Below are 16,518 nucleotides of genomic sequence, written 5' to 3'. Positions count from 1 at the left end.
CGATTACTGGATACTGGCCGCACTTAAGCGACTGCAGCTATCGAGCTCGGTTCTCTCATTTGTAACCACATTTCAAAGCCCTCTAATCTATTCATAGGGGAAGCTTTGGCAGTCCGGGTCTCTACTCCATAAAGTAGTGGTGACCAAACGTGACATCTCAACATCTCGTGCCTGAGTTGGAGGTTTAGATGATCACAACAAAATAATAACCTCATCTCAATAAGGCGTCTGGTCTATTTCTCAGGGACCAGATTTTCTGTTATGCTGTTTCCAAGGTATATGAACTGACTTACTCGGGGAGAAATACTGAAATACTGAAAAAAAACCCGAAGGAATCAATACTAGACAATTTAATTCAAAATTTATTTTAAATATTGTTTTAAAATACTAGGAAACTGTATCTTAGCATACAAAGGCAGCTATTGTTTAGAATTTTATTTATTTATGGTCTAAATGGTTGCCAGTGGTCGGAATAATACATGAAGAAAGTAATTGGGCTATACTTAGTATTACACCTAGCTGAGAAATATTTTTCTCAATTACAAACTACTTTTTCAACCAGTAATCAGTACAATTACAATTATTAAGGTTATCATTGGAAATGTTTTCAGCATAATAAGAAGTTTGCAAGGAAATATATTCATCTACTTCATTTTGTGTGTTTTATTAGCATACATACTGCATTAAGTGCTACCATAACTAGGTGAGACGTTCAAAAAGAATCGTTTTCCCGTACTGATGAAGTTATTGGTTCTACTTTAACAGAACTGAAAAAAACTTATCATCAACATTTATGATTTCCCCGTTTCTGCTGCCGTGCGACGTACAGTATATCAGTTACTAGAATGTAAAGATTAATTTTTTCAAGAAGTAAATTGCAAGTAAAAATTACATTTTGTAAAAAGAAATTCGATTACAAGAAAAAATTACTAAGAATGTAATCGTTTATTTAATTACAAGGGGGGATAAAAAAATTTATTTTTTATTTAAATTCATTTATTGAAAAACGCAAGGCAAATACAAGTTACTTTTCCACATAGTTTCCTGCTTTGGAAATGCATTTGTCACAGTGTACGGGCAGGTTTTTATGCCTTCGTTGTAAAAAGAACCGAGTCGTGTCGCCAGCCAGTTTCGCACGAAGTCTTCCACACACTCGTCAGTTTCAAATCGTTGCCCTCCTAGAGGTTCTTTAAGCGATCGGAACAAATGGAAGTCGCAGGGCGATAAGTCCGCGCTGTAAGGAGGATGATCAAGTGTAGTCCAGTGCATTTCCTGCAGCTTGGAGACAGTTTGAGCTGCAGTGTGGGGCCACGCATTGTCGAATCGGTTGGTCTCGTCTTTTCCGGCGATATGTTCAACAGCTCGCAGTAGTAAGCAGCACTGATTGTGCGTCGCTCATACAAAAAGACAATCTTCAAAATGCCTCGCCGAAAAAAAATATTGGTCTTTAAGAACCTTGTCAGCTGACAGTCGAGTCTTGGCTTTCACTGGTGCTGCCTCTCTTCTCCTCCGCCACACGTTACACACACGCGTCCATGACAATGTTTGATCACCAAACTGTGCAGTCAATCTCTGACAAATTTCCGCCGCTGTAACTCTTTTACGAGCAAGAAATTTTATAATTATGCGTTGCGCAGTGGAAAGGTGCACCTGTTGCTCCGACATCGTGAGCGTAACTGATGAAACGGTGGGAAATATCTAACAGCACGCTCTCCCCACTCATAATGGTCCCGCCTAAGCATAGTAGCAGCGCGGGGCCAGTCGTACCACCTGTTGATGTTCAGGAACAAAAATCCCGTTTATATTTGATCGACCTTCGTATATCCCAACTTTGGTGGTTGCCAGGCGCCTCGCCCTCGGTATGCAGTCCATACGGGTTGTTACCAGGTACCTTGTCTTCATGGAGTATCAGTTGGAAATGTTTCTTCAGCGACACTGACTTTGCTGGAAGTGATCAGCGACCACGTCGCTGTCTTCTAAGGACCCGGGTTGACTAGTTCAGACGATTAGAGCGATGTCATCTGACCTCAAGTTTTCAGGTTCGATCCCGGCTCAGTTCAGTGGCAATCGAGGCATTCAAATAAGCCAGCCTGGTGTTGGTACATTTGGTGGCATTAAAAGAACTCCTGTGAAACAAAATTCCGGCACATCAGCCTCTCCAAAAACGGTACAATTAGTTAGTGCGACTTAATGCCATTATTATTATTATTATTATTATTATTATTATTATTATTATTATTATTATTATTATTATCCGCCTCTGCAGTGTAGCGGTTAGTGTGATTAGCTGCCACCGCCGTAAGCCCGGGTTCGATTCCCGGCTCTGCCATGAAATTTAAAAAAAGTGGTAGATGTGCTGGAAGCCTCCGTGGCTCAGACGGCAGCGCGCCGCCCTTTCACCGCTGAGTTTCGTGGTTCAATCCCTGTCACTCCATGTGAGATTTGTGCTAGACAGCGGAGGTGGGACACGTTTTTCTCCGGGTACTCCGGTTTTCCCTGTCATCTTTCATTCCAGCAACACTCTCCAGTATAATTTCATTTCATCTCTCATTCATTACTCATTGCCCCAGAAGAGTGCGACAGGCTTCGGCAGCCGGCACAATTTCTATCCTCGCCGCTAGATGGGGGCTCCATTAATTCCATTCCTCACCCAGTTCAATGACTGGAAACAGGCTGTGGATTTTCATACTACAATAGGGCTGGAACGGACTCCACTCAGCTTCGCGAGGTCGGCTGAGTAGACGTGGATTCAATTCCCACCGCAGCCATCCTCGAAGTTTTGTTCCGTGGTTTCCCACTTCATCTCCAGGCAAATGGCGGGATGGTACGTGACTTAAGGCCACGGGCACTTCCTTCATTCTTCCTTGTCTATCCTTTCCAATCTCCCCCCCCCCCCCACAAGGCGCCCCACTTCAGCATAGCAGGTGAGGCCACCTGGGTGAAGTACTGGTTCTCCACCCCACTTGTATCCCCGAACCAAAGTCTCATGCTCCAGGACACTGCCTTGAGGCGGTAGAGGTGAGATACTTCTGGGGAACACATGTAGAGATATACTTGAATATTGAGGGATTTGAATAGCTAATTAAACGTGACGATGAAAAAGATCTTAGAAGAATTCGGTTTGGATGGGAAAAGTTAAGAAATAAATTTGAAAATATATATATTGAAGAAAAGTTATAAACCGAGTGAGTTGGCTGCGGGGCTTGGGTCACGTAGCTGTGAGCTTGCATTTGAGAGAGAGTGAATTCGAACCCCACTGTTGGCAGCCCTGAGGATGTTTTCCCGTGGTTTCTACAGTTTCACAGCAAGTAAATACTAGGACTGTACTTAAATTAAGGTCACGTTCACGGTTATAACTTTCCATGTCCAAGCCCTATCCTATCCTATAGTCGCCATAAGACCTGTCTGTGTCGGCGTGACTTTAAAAAAAGCAAAAGAGAAGGAAAAAAATATAAACAACGTCATTGTAGAGAACCGACAAATGCAGGTATACTGAATTCATCAAAGAATGACATCAAACTCCAGCAACAGCTAATTGATTGAAGGAAACATGTGACTTGAGGTGAACAGCTTGGCTTCTTCCCCGTTTCATGTCACCAACGTAGGAAGTATTTCCAAATGAAAGCAAGTGGGAGCTATTGAGGCAGTACCGAGCCAGTATCACATTGAGACATGTTTAATGCTCTTGGCGAGTTCTCAAAGCTCTGTAAGATACTTCATTCCAAGTGTCGGGGAGATGATTCACGGCAGGAATGCTTTGTAAATAAACAGCCCTTTATCATTGTCTGTCGGGCTGCCAAGTCCAGGGTCACTTCTTTGAACAGCTGATGGGTTAATTAACTGGCACGCCGGAAATGAGGAGCAGTTTGTAGCAGGTATCCTCGAGATATCATTTGTCAGGTAATTGATATAACAGTATTTACATCGTTCCTCGCCATGCCACTAATTTTGAACTAGACCAAGTAGGATGCAGATTCCAGTTTACAAAGAATTTGAGCTACCAAAATATGTGATTATGTATATTATGTCTATATATTTTTCTTTTGATATATGTTTTTGTTTGCTAGTGGTCACACTGACACATCGAATATTTATTATTATTATTATTATTATTATTATTATTATTATTATTATTATTATTATTATTAATGGCACGTGCTGAATTAATGATAGGCCTACCTAACTGGAACAAGTAAATGGCATTAATGATTTAGGACTAACATTAACTAGTGATTTTACTTTCACCTCTTCCTTTCTCCAGAAATCGAACACTTGAGGTACAAACTGTGATGCTTTTACACATCAATATCCTCTCCATGACCAAAGCACTTCACTAATAACTTTCGTGAAGCTGTAACTTCAGATCAGGATTAAAGTCCTTACAAATGACAGGAATCAAAACCACATCTTTAGGCCAGGAAGGAGGTATCCAACCTCTATAAGAAAGGAATGGAATTTCAATAATAACAGGGACGCCACAGTACCAGTAGTTTGCCCTGGAACTAGTTCCTACAACGTGCCAGTTAGTTTAGCGACATGGATTTAAGAACTTCTAAAGGTCAAGCTACTGTCCCATGTTTCGATCCCGTACAACTTTAAACACAAAATGCGAGTATCTAGACAACTGTGCCACTCATTCGGAAATGTATGCTTTCCCCAGTACTGTTATTTCTGTATTAGGTGGTAAGAAGTGGGATGAACAAGATTTTATAGTACTTATAAAGAATTTCATCATCCACCATAATCAGATATTACGTGAACCCACATTTGTGTCTTATCCTGATTTAAACTACAGAAAATATTGAATAATTATTCAGTTAAGATTTACATTATATAAAAAAGAAATGCGAGAATTCCACACATTCACTGAGGCATCCAGTTATCTTAATCTAATTTTTATGTATAGGATCATCGCTGTAACTTGTTTCTTGCTATTAATTTTACGTCGCACCGACACAGGCAGGTCGTATGGTGAGGCTGGCATAGGGCTGGGAAGAAAGCGATTTTGGCTTTAATTAAGATATGGCCCAGCATTTGCCTGGTGTACAAATGGAAAACGATAGAAACCATGTCCAGTGCTGTTGACAGTGGGTTTCGTGGCATGACCCAAATTTCGATATATGTAACCTTTACGATTTTTCCGATGGATTTACTAACTAAGAAAGTCATTCATTCTTGCTAGGCAAAATCTCTGTTTAGTTTCTTTCAATTCAATCTTGAGTTCAAGCGATATTTTCATCAAACTAAGAAGCAAAAACAGATTATTTTATTGTGTTCTGTAACTTCTTATTGCTTTGTCTGTAAGGCTCTGTCTGGAGAAAATCCATTACGAGACAGCAGGAACATCTGGTATACGCAAACTACCCAGCATGCATTCATCAAATATGATGTACAAGATAATAAATTAATTGCCATTGTTTTCACATCTACACGATGTAATGCAATGTTCTCTTTTTCAATCGAAGTCTTCGCATGTGATGTAACGCTGGTTACATATATATAGGGCTAATTAAATCATAAATTTTCATAACGTACTTGGAATATTCTAGACACGTTACAATAAATCAAGCATTGCCATGTCTTTTTCTATAGACCTCTGAGCTACTTTATGAGAACTCTGTAACAGAAAAACAAACATGCGTGGACCCTTGAACTTGGGGTAGAATTATGGGTTCATCTGAGATCTAACTGTCATCATCTATTGAAGCCAAGCTTTGAAGTTGTGTTTCATCTCAAGGATTGGGTCGAAGGGGAAAATGTGGATAAATATCAGAAAGTTAAATTCAAGCACGAAACGTTAGGACAAAGATAACGAGGATCAAAGGAAGCCTTAAGTTCTAGTTATCATTGTTGAAGTCTGACAAAGCGTTGCAATCGCTAAGAGAAGTGAATACTGCGAGAAGACTTGAGGTTGTAACTATGGTAACGGAGATTGTGTTGCCAGAAAATACTGGCTCCTGCTTCATTGTATCCAGAACAGTAAAAAGGTCATGAATTTGGCAAGTCGATTTTCTTATAAGCTGATTCTAGTCGTGTCTGGAGTTCGATCAATTTGACATAAATATGTCTTATAGCTGGGAGGGGGGGGGGGGATCATCTGAAAATTAGCGAAACAAAATGTATGAGGCGATGTTACCTTGCAACAGTGCAGGCTGTGATGTGAAGTATTGATGGGTGGCCATGACTGAGAGACATATAGAAGGCTCTTTTATCACAGAGGACACATCTTATCACACTCTAGAGAAATGATTATTTCATCCGTGGTAGCTTCACTGGCCCTGAGTCGATGCACTGAATCCAACACTTGTCGACACCAAATTCCATACCGCTGTCTCTCTAAAACGATTTGTTCGATGTAAATAAATATATCGTTACCAATTTCAGTTTAATTTATTGAAAGACATATTTACGATCATTTGATTTCCCCACCATTTTATTTTACACATATTCTTGAACTAACAAAATATTTGGTATGAATCCCTATCGATAACCACACACGTGCTGTACATTTTTCTTAACCATTAGTTATGTCCAGATTAGTTCCGTGATAAAATGTGTCAAATATGTACATAACAGTTCTTCTTATAACAGTAGTATATTCGTCTTCTGTTACTCTCTGTCCTGAGCATCTCATTTTGTTTCAATTGTTCATCGTTTCTACGTTGCTGTTACCCATCCAAACCTTCCTCCTCTTCTTCCATCTATTTTTCCCTCTATTACCCTCTTTCAAAGACAATTTCCGCGCTGTATATGACCAAACAAGGATATTTTTCTCTTGCTTATCCTTTTCATCAGGCGTATCTTCTCTCTTGCTCTTCTTAGCACATCATCATTTCTGTCCACTTCACTTTTTTCCATTCTTCTCCAAAACCATATTTTAAAACTTTCCAAATATTTTGTATCTCTCTTTCTTAATGCACATGTTTTAGCTCCCTGTGACACCACGCTACACACAAAACATTTTGCGAACCTCTTTCTTAAATTAATACGGATTACCTTAGATGTCAAAAGCCCTCTCATCTTTCCGAAAGCTTCTTTTCCCATAGATATCCTGCTTTCTACTTCTTCCGTTCAGCTTCCATTCTATGTTAACAAACTCCCCAAATACCTGAATGACTTCACTTCTTCCACTTTCTTTCCCTCTGTTGTCATATTAATAACTTACTCCTTTTCTACTATCATCACCTTAGTCTTGCCAATGTTGACCTTCATTCGGAACTCTTTGGACACTCTTTCAATATTTTCCAAAATGACTTGCGTATCTTTATTCTGATTCCACGAATACCGCCATATTATACGCTTATTTTATGGTACAGGACTGTATTAACAACAGTTTTAATTATGAAATGATTTTATTATCTTTACTATCTATAGCATAATTACAGCATACTTCAGCGGATTATTTTCTTTCGTGCTGTGTGTGAAATAATTTACAGGTTTTCCAAGAAATCTAAACCTTCAGATTATTTGCCAGTATAAGGTGATGTTAGCACTGTGTTATCAATAATTACACATGTTCTAGTCTTACGTCTCGTTGTCGGCAAATCAAACAGCAACACTGCTTACCGTGAGTGTGATAATAAGAGATACCGCAGTTGAGTATTGACACAGATTGGTAGATATAACTCTCGTTTGGATGGAACAGTTCCATATTTTCCTGAAACTCGTCGTCGGTCAAAGAGACCAGGAGAGGGCAATGCTTTTTTAGTTCTATTTTTTTTTTTTTTTTTGCTAGTTGCTTTACGTCGCACCGACACAGATAGGTCTTATGGAGACGATGGGAGAGGGAAGGGCTAGGAGTGGGAAGGAAGTGGCCGTGGCCTTAATTAAGGTACAGCTCCAGCATTTGCCTGGTGTGAAAATGGGAAACCACGGAAAACCATTTTCAGGGCTGCCGACAGTGGGGTTCGAACCTACTATCTCCCGAATACTGGATACTGGCCGCACTTAAGCGACTGCAGCTATCCAGCTCGGTTTTTTTAAGTTCAAGACGTGGTGTAATAGGTGTTTCGAATCCGTTGATCAATCACCCTTAAAAGTTATTTCATGCCGGCCAGCGCGATCTTTTCCAGGATACAGGTGTTGCTGACTTGCACCTAAAAATACGTCCGACTCGTTGGCTGAATGGTCAGCGTACTGGCCTTCGGTTCAGAGGGTCCCGGGTTCGATTCCCGGCCGGGTCGGGGATTTTAACCTTAATTGGTTAATTCCAATGGCCCAGGGGCTGGGTGTTTGTGCTGTCCCCAACATTCCTGCAACTCACGCACCACACATAACACTATCCTCCACCACAATAACACGCAGTTACCTACACATGGCAGATGCCGCCCACCCTCATCGGAGGGTCTGCCTTACAAGGGCTGCACTCGGCTAGAAATAGCCACACGAAATTATTATTACCTAAAAATACTGTTTGATAATTTACTTCACAATGACCTGTTACTAAGGGAGTTGTGCGTTTCAACTGCAAGGGTTTTCATCAGATACCCTGAAGTACCACTGTATGGAAGAGAGTATCATCATATTTGTCGCAAGGTTCGTTTACTGTAATCTTCTTTTCCTACAATCTGTTTTACGTCCTACCGGCACAGATAGGTCATACAGCGACGACGGAATAGGAACGGACTAGGAGTGGGACGGAAGCGGCCCTGGCCTTAATTAAGGTACAGCCCCAACATTTGCCTGGTGTGAACATGGGAAACCACGGAAAACTATCTCCAGGGCTCCGACGGTGGGGTTCGAACCCGAATGCAAGCTGATAAATACGTGACACAAACTGCACAGCCACTTACTCGGTTTTAAATTATCTCTAAGATACCAAAAACATTTCATTTCCATGAGTACGAATGCACTGTAGGCCTACTTTCCGAATCAGACACAACATTAGACAATGCACGTCTATGAGTGGAGTGTATATTTTTCATTTCTTAGGAATTTTATATTTTCCAAAATTAGGAATAAATTTAACTCCGGTTAATTGGCTGAATGATAAGCGTAATGGCCTTCGGTTCAGTTGGCTCCGAATTCGATCCCCGGCCGAGCCGGAGATTTTAACCAGCGTTTAATTCCTCTAGCACGGGAACTAGGTGTTTATGATATTCTTAATACACTTCTTCAGTTACATACTAACCACCACAAATACATTCAATAGTGAATGCATCCAGCAGTACGAAGTTTGCGTCAGGAAGGGCATCCGGCCGTAGAACTAAACGCAATAAACTTAAATGTCGTCAACAGATAATTGAGGAAAAGCCAGAAAAGAAAAATAATTTTAACTCCGGATATCATTGGTTTTAAACCTTTCCTTAATAGAAATAAATGAAGGTATCTCGTATGAAACTTCATCCGTATCTCTCAGGTCTTAGAGACGTACTTTACAAGTCACAGAAGAAGTAATTTTGGGTGAACAATACCCTGCAGTCAATATCGTACATAAGGAAGGAGAAAGAGGGCTACATACCTCCCATGAGGCGTTGTACTCATTATTATTCTATAAATAGATACATTTATTATTTTTACGAATAATAACATTAATTTGCAAAGACGTCAATAAAAATGTATTTTATTATTTATTTATTTATTTATTTATTTATTTATTTATTTATTTATTTATTTATTTATTTGTATTATGCATATCCCCCTCCAAGGAAATGCATCTACGCCACTGACTCTATTAATTACTTTTAATACGAAACTCAGATGACAGGGATGTGATTTTTCAATTTCTAAAATGGTCATGTACATACAAGAACTGGGATTCAAAATACGGTCGCCTTGAGGAGAAATTGTAGATAATTCTACTGTGATAAAGTATATAATTCTTGGGATCCGCTTTATCTAATCTCTCCGCAAAGCAGGGTATAGACCTTGGAAAATTCCCCGTGCCCTCCTGAGTTGCATCAAACTTGTATAGTCTATGCGGACAATTTATGACGTGTGCAATAATTTCAATTGCTGGGTCATTAACATCAGCCTGACCAATTTATTTTATAAGCTATGTTGCATTAAATCAGTGCAATCCACGAACAGAGATACAGTTAAAACAATATATGCAATGTTTTGATGTTGTGTTCCGTGTTACACACACGTGAAGGTCGCGTTGCAACAAGGATTCTAAGACTTTTATTAAATAGTTGAACATTGCCCTTACTATATTTTTAAACGGGCCTATTTCTTCTTTGACTGAAGATGTCCCGAAAGCGGGATGGAACATGTGTCATTATGACAGCTTAATGTATTCATAACAATAAAGACGATTCAGAGTATTGTAAAGGTGGAGTATTTGACAAAAGGATTTCACAAGTTAATACTTACGTCCATACAGGTTCAAGCATGAAGTTTATTATGTGTGATTGCATGAGAGAGATTCTTTTGATCGACTTATACTGTGTTTGTTGATTTCAGTTGCTGGTGGCTGGACAGCCTACCACGGCGACCTCGCCGCCGCTGGGGGCGGGACCGGGCTCTGGCGGCGGCAGTGCGGGTGTGTCGGCAGGTGCGGTGTCACCAGGGGGAAGCGGCTCGGGTCCCGTCACGTCCTCGTGCTGTGAAAATGGCCGGCCAATCATGACAGACCCCGTCTCCGGCCAAACAGTGTGTTCATGTCAGTACGACTCGGCGCGACTCGCCCTGTCGTCATATCCTCGCCTCTCCACCTCGGGTGTTGGCGTCGGCGTCTACGGGACGCCCTACCCGTCCACGGACCAGAACCCATACCCAAGTATCGGTGTGGATAGTTCCGCTTTCTACTCGCCGTTGGTAAGTGAATCCAAATATATCAGAAAATGCTTCAAGATGGTCTTTTTTTTTTCCCAATGTATCTCTTTCTATTTTACATAAAGCCACTTGCTCCATGGCCTCTTTGTTATGAAGTGATCTTCCTTTTACAAATGATGTTTCTTCTTCTTCTTCTTCTTCTTCTTCTTCTTCTTCTTCTTCTTCTCTTTGCTTATTATCATGATATTCGGAGTTTTCCTTATTTTCCACTTGCATAACGTCGCACTAACACATCGAAGGTTTTCGGTGACGGAGGGAAGTACAAGGATTAGGAAGGTAGCGATCGTGGTCTTAATTAAGGTACACCCCAGCATTTGACTGGTGTGAAAATGGGAAACAATCTTCAGTACTGCTGACGGTGGGATTCGAACCCACTATCTCCCGAATCCAAACTTAGAGCTGCGCGACCCTAACCGCATGGCCTTAATTCTTAATAATAACAATAGTGTGATAGGTTCTGCATTCAACTAACATTTTTTTTTTTTGTACAATTGCCTTTACGTCGCACCGACACAGATTGGTCTTACGGCAAAGATGGGATAGGAAAGGGCTACGAGTGGTAAGGAATTGGCCGTAGCCTCAAATAAGGAATTTCCCTGGTGTGACTATGGGAAACCGTGGAAAACAATCTTCAGGGTTGCCGGCAGTGGGGTTAGAACCCACTATCTCCCGAATGCAAGCTCACATCAATGCACATCACGTAATTTACTGTTCTACATTCTATCATTAGATTTAATTTTATACTAAGCTTTGTTATTATAGACTAGTGTTTAAAATACTTCTCAAGTAAGTTCTCTCTGGCTTCCTTTTTTGAAAATACAAAATTTCTTAAATATTACCCTAACCTATAGACCAGACTGTTATACCTCTCAGCGTTCGGTTAATTATCTCCAAAACCCGCCTTAAAGCATAAGCCGCCATAAACAAAACCCCTGCCAAGGACACCTTGCGATCCTCACGCCTGTCTTGTTTTCTACCGATCAAGGTTTTCAGCGCGTTTTCAATAGTTTGTTTTTTTTCCCCCGTTCACGTGTTTCAGTTCTCTACCCTGTCAATCCTCCATTGTATGAAGTTTAATGAGTAGGCTATTACGATTAAATAGTTCTGCATCTGCCTGTCAGCAGCGAACTGAAGTGAAATGTCGTATGGCTTTTAGTGCCGGGATATCCCAGGACGGGTTCGGCTCGCCAGGTGCAGGTCTTTCTATTTGACTCCCGTAGGCGACCTGCGCGTCATGATGAGGATGAAATGATGATGAAGACAACACATACAACCACCCCCCGTGGCATTGGAATTACCCAATTAAGGTTAAAATCCTCGACCCGGCTGGGAATCGAACCCGTGACCCTCTGAACCGAAGGCCAGGACGCTGACCGTTCAGCCAACGAGTCGGACAGCAGCGAACTATTTTGAAGTGAGTGACCAGTATATAAGACAAGCCAACAGCGAGATGGAGAAAGTCTGGCCTTTCACTCATACCATGTCCTTTCTTCTTACTCTTATCTTTACCGGAATTCTTTCTACCTGATGCGATTTGTATGAGGAAATAATGTCTAATAAGGATGAAGATTAGAAAGGAAGCAACCTAGGACAACCAGAAAGTCGACATCTCATATTTGCTCAGATTTGAATTGTGGGAATAATTTGGAGGATAGTTTGAAAACTTCATTCATATCCACCTCTCCCCCATTAGCATATTATGAACTTCCGTTCATAAGCTTGTTGAGCCATATTTGTGCTTGCAGGAAGGTTAGCATTTTAAAAAATGATGTGCCTTAATAATCATATCCGAAGTCTTTTTCAACAATGCCACTATTCGGGCTGCCGCGTTTCACAAGCGGTCCATTCTTCATCCGGTTGACAGGGAGCGCCCACTGTTTTGCAACTATAGTTCTCACACTATGGTTTGACACGACGTGATTGAAAGGATCATTAAGGAAGTACTTAACACAGCTACATGGTTTGGAACTTCGAAGAATCTGTTATTAGTCCATCACCGTTGACCCTGTAGCGTTGTACCCAAGGCAATTAAACAGCTGTTAACTAGAAAGAACAAACACTGGAGGAAGAGGAAGAAGGTTTTGAAGATTTTCCTCGCGTGTCTGGACCCTGAAGCGAACAAAATTATTTTAGACGTGATGGGTGTAGCTCCAGGGTAAAAGCAACTTTTCTGTGCCTCGAAACAAAATAAAGTAAAATAGAGGATAAATATTATAAATATACGATATCTGACATGCTGAAAAATTCCTTTAAAGTTAGTTGAGGAGTCTTCCATAGTAGTCTAGGTGTTAACACAATAGCTTCCCATCTGGTAGACCCAGGTTTGTACTCTCAGATTGGCCATGCATTTCAAACTTGTTTAAAGGCTACAGGTAATAAAACTGAGAAGAGAAATGGGACAAAGTAGATGAGGTTTTCTGGCTTGGCAGACTCTTGGTTTCTATCAGGATGGTACCAAGGTCTTAGCACAAGTTCATTCAATAACTTGCTATCCTCTGGTAAATATTTATCAAGAACGAAGCATGTAAATCTTGGGTTAGTTAGGTGCTCACTTTCTATGGTCAAGGCTGTGAAATCGAATCCAAGCCCAGTACGTTTGGATTGAAGAGGGTTTTAGGTGAAAATTTCGAGTCAGTATATACAGGACGAAACAGCGTAAAGTGGGTGTATGAGCATCGGAACGTGCACTACATTGCTTGTGTACTAGCAAGGTCGTACCCTGTTATGTGAAGCAGTAACAACGAGCTAATTGAATATTTCACTATTTCATGGTTCTTATAGTCGACGAGGCTGTGGTTCAATTTTTTTTTAAACTCGAGTTTTTAAATGTTGGTTTTAATCTGTATTGGTGGGGAATATGTGCGTGTTAGGGCTCGAACCTATGTGACTGGTGACAGGAAGTAGTGATAGAGACCAAACACGCGTGCCGGCGGCATATTAGAGTAACAATGGAAGAGATAGTGATGAATGAGGGCACATGCCACGCTCGTGACGCTGTTGCCAAGTGTTAGGACATTTTTTATATCAGAAATACACGAACATTCAATAACTTGCTATCCTCTGGTAAATATTTATCAAGAACGAAGCATGTAAATCATGGGTTAGTTAGGTGCTCACTTTCTATGCTGAAGGCTATGAAATTGAATCCCAGCACAGTACATTTGGATTGAAGAGGGTTTTAGGTGAAAATTTCGAGTCAGTATATACAGGGTGAAACAGCGTGAAGTGGGTGTATAAGCATTAGAGGGTTGGTCATGCTGGTAAATCATTTGGAAACAGTAATTCGATATCTCGCTTCGGGGTTTAAGATCGGCTTTTTTTCTTTCTATTTGCTTTACGTCGCACCGACACGGATATGTCTTATGGCGACGATGGGATGGGAAAGGCCTAGGAAGTGGAAGGAAGCGGCCGTGGCCTTAATTAAGGTACAGCCCCGGCATTTGCCTGGTGTGAAAATGGGAAACCACGGAAAACCATCTTCGGGGCTGCCGACAGTGGGGCTCGAACCCACGATCTCCCGATTACTGGATACTGGCCGCACTTAAGCGACTGCAGCTATCGAGCTCGGTAAGATCGGCTTTAGAAACACATGAAAGAAAAGGAATTTAACCAGGAGAGTGATTTGAACACGGAGCTCCAAGCTGATAGGATCGTACCATAGCGAATGCGCTACGGTGACACTGGCTGAAACCCAAAGTGTGCTTGTGTTTGATGCTGATTTCTTGGTTTGGTCCTCAAGTCGGTCTAAGCCACTTGCAAATTTTGCAACACCGCCTCGCAAAGCCCATTTGAATTCACCTGCGGGACAATCTGATTGGCTAACTTCAGCAGCTGATAAAAAGACAACGGCGCGATGTATCTAATTATTTTTTTCGAATTATTTATCAGTATGGCCTACCCCCTAATCCTTATATACCCAGTTCACGTTGTTTCCGATCACCCTGTATACTGTAACTTGTTTTACGTTGCACCGATATAGCTAGGTTTTATGGCGAGGAAAGGGATAGGATCGGAAAGTAAGCGGTCGTGGCCCTTATTAACGTACAGCCCTAGCATTTGTCTGGTGTGAAAATGGGAAACCACGGAAAACCATCTTTAGGATTCGAACCCACTAACTCCCAAATGCAAGATTACAGCTGCGCGATCCTAATCGCACGGCCATCTCGCTCGGCCGTTGTAGTTCAAACCACAACTGATTATCTTCTGAGCAGCTATCGTTATTTGCAGGATCTGGTTTTTTAGGTTGTAATAGGTTAGAATGCAAACTTATTGAAGCATACTTTACCTTACGTAACCGTTGTGTTATGAGACTTGCATAAACATTAGGGGAACGGTCCATGAGAACCCCTAGAATTTATGTTACTCTCTCTGCATAAAGGAATAACGGGCTAGACGACACTTACTAGTAACCAAATTAACATTCAAACCTATTACTGCCTAAAAACCCACGGTCTAAATATTTGAAATCAGTGTTCCCCACTGGATTCACATACTCGCTTCCTCAAATCAAGCTACTTCTCGGCTTACAAGTGCCTATTTGCTCTCATGATCTTTGTTTTGGAGCTGTTGATTTCTAGACCATACTCCCAGCTGGCTAGGTAGCCCACATTCATTGAGGAGAGTGTGCTCAAGAGGTAACATTTCCACCTTAAGAAATTTGTGGGAAAACTCAAGAAACGTATAATAAAAGTTACATGGAACATACCCACAATTGGGTATGATATAACATTTAAGTCATTATACATGGTTTGGTCTGTATTGACCATGGCATTCGGCAGTATTCAACTACTGCAATGTATGTGGACGAAATAATTAATATTTTTCAAGTGGAAATAGAACATTTCGAACAGAACACTCCTCACTTATGTTTACGTAGGCTTAAGTAGTTTAACAATAATGGCGTCCGTTAAGAACAATTTACTACTATTTCCGACTCGACTCTGTAAATACAATAATTACAAATATTGATTTTTAATTATAGACATTAGACTTTGCTGTATAATTTTCGAAGTCCTCACACTGTAGGAACTAGTAAGTTACGTGAAACAATAGAAATCTTATCAGTTACTTGCGGAAGTACACGAACGATTTGCTTAAAAAACATATGAGTCAGCCAATGGCCACTGTTTTATCTTAATTTATTTACATGCTGAGTATCTTACTCCGTTGTTTATTATTATAATATTTATTATGTACAGCAATATATAACTTAAGTTCTGGTATTTACTTCCAAATCTATTTTAATGCTTGTAAACTCGTGTATTTGACAAATTAGTTTCTAGCTCACTTACAGTAACATGTAGGCCTATGCCTATGTCAAGAAGTGACCTCGGCTGACTGCTGATAAATATTTTAACATTTAAAAGTGATATCTGCGCGCATAGAATCGTATTCGCACTTTAATAATAATAATATCATCACCGTGACAGTTGGCTGATTGATACAGGCCGCTTCTGTAAGCTTGCATTCGAGAGATCGTGTGTTCAAACACCACCATCGGTAGCACTTTCTGTGTTAGTGCGATGTTATAGGAATTAAACTCACTGTATGTAAACTCTGTAAAATTGACTTGCTAAGATTCGATCCCGGAAACGTGGACATTGGAAGATAGCGCCTAACCGACCGCATAACACACCCCATTGAAAATTAAGGACATTAAAAATCGAGCTTTCTGATGAGTGCTACACCATCGAAGAGATACAGAAAGTTAAAGTCGGTGCCACTATTTTCCAAACAAACTGT

At 40.7% G+C, this 16,518-nt stretch overlaps 1 protein-coding gene across 4 annotated transcripts in view; it reads left to right on the top strand.

Moving 5' to 3' along the window:
* Positions 1 to 16,518, top strand: part of LOC136874301 (homeobox protein araucan) — a 633,626-nt gene that overhangs the window by 443,488 nt on the left and 173,620 nt on the right. For all 4 annotated transcript variants that reach the window (XR_010860250.2, XM_067147942.2, XM_067147944.2 and 1 more), the window contains exon 2: positions 10,405 to 10,758. Coding sequence is in view for 3 of the 4 variants with exons in the window: in XM_067147942.2 (XP_067004043.1) it covers positions 10,405 to 10,758 (354 nt within the window). In the remaining variant the exon portion in view is untranslated. The remainder of the gene's footprint in view (positions 1 to 10,404; positions 10,759 to 16,518) is intronic.

This window comes from Anabrus simplex, chromosome 5 (genome assembly GCF_040414725.1).
Source record: "Anabrus simplex isolate iqAnaSimp1 chromosome 5, ASM4041472v1, whole genome shotgun sequence".
NCBI lineage: Eukaryota > Metazoa > Arthropoda > Insecta > Orthoptera > Tettigoniidae > Anabrus > Anabrus simplex.
This window is presented reverse-complemented; position numbering and strand designations above follow the sequence as displayed.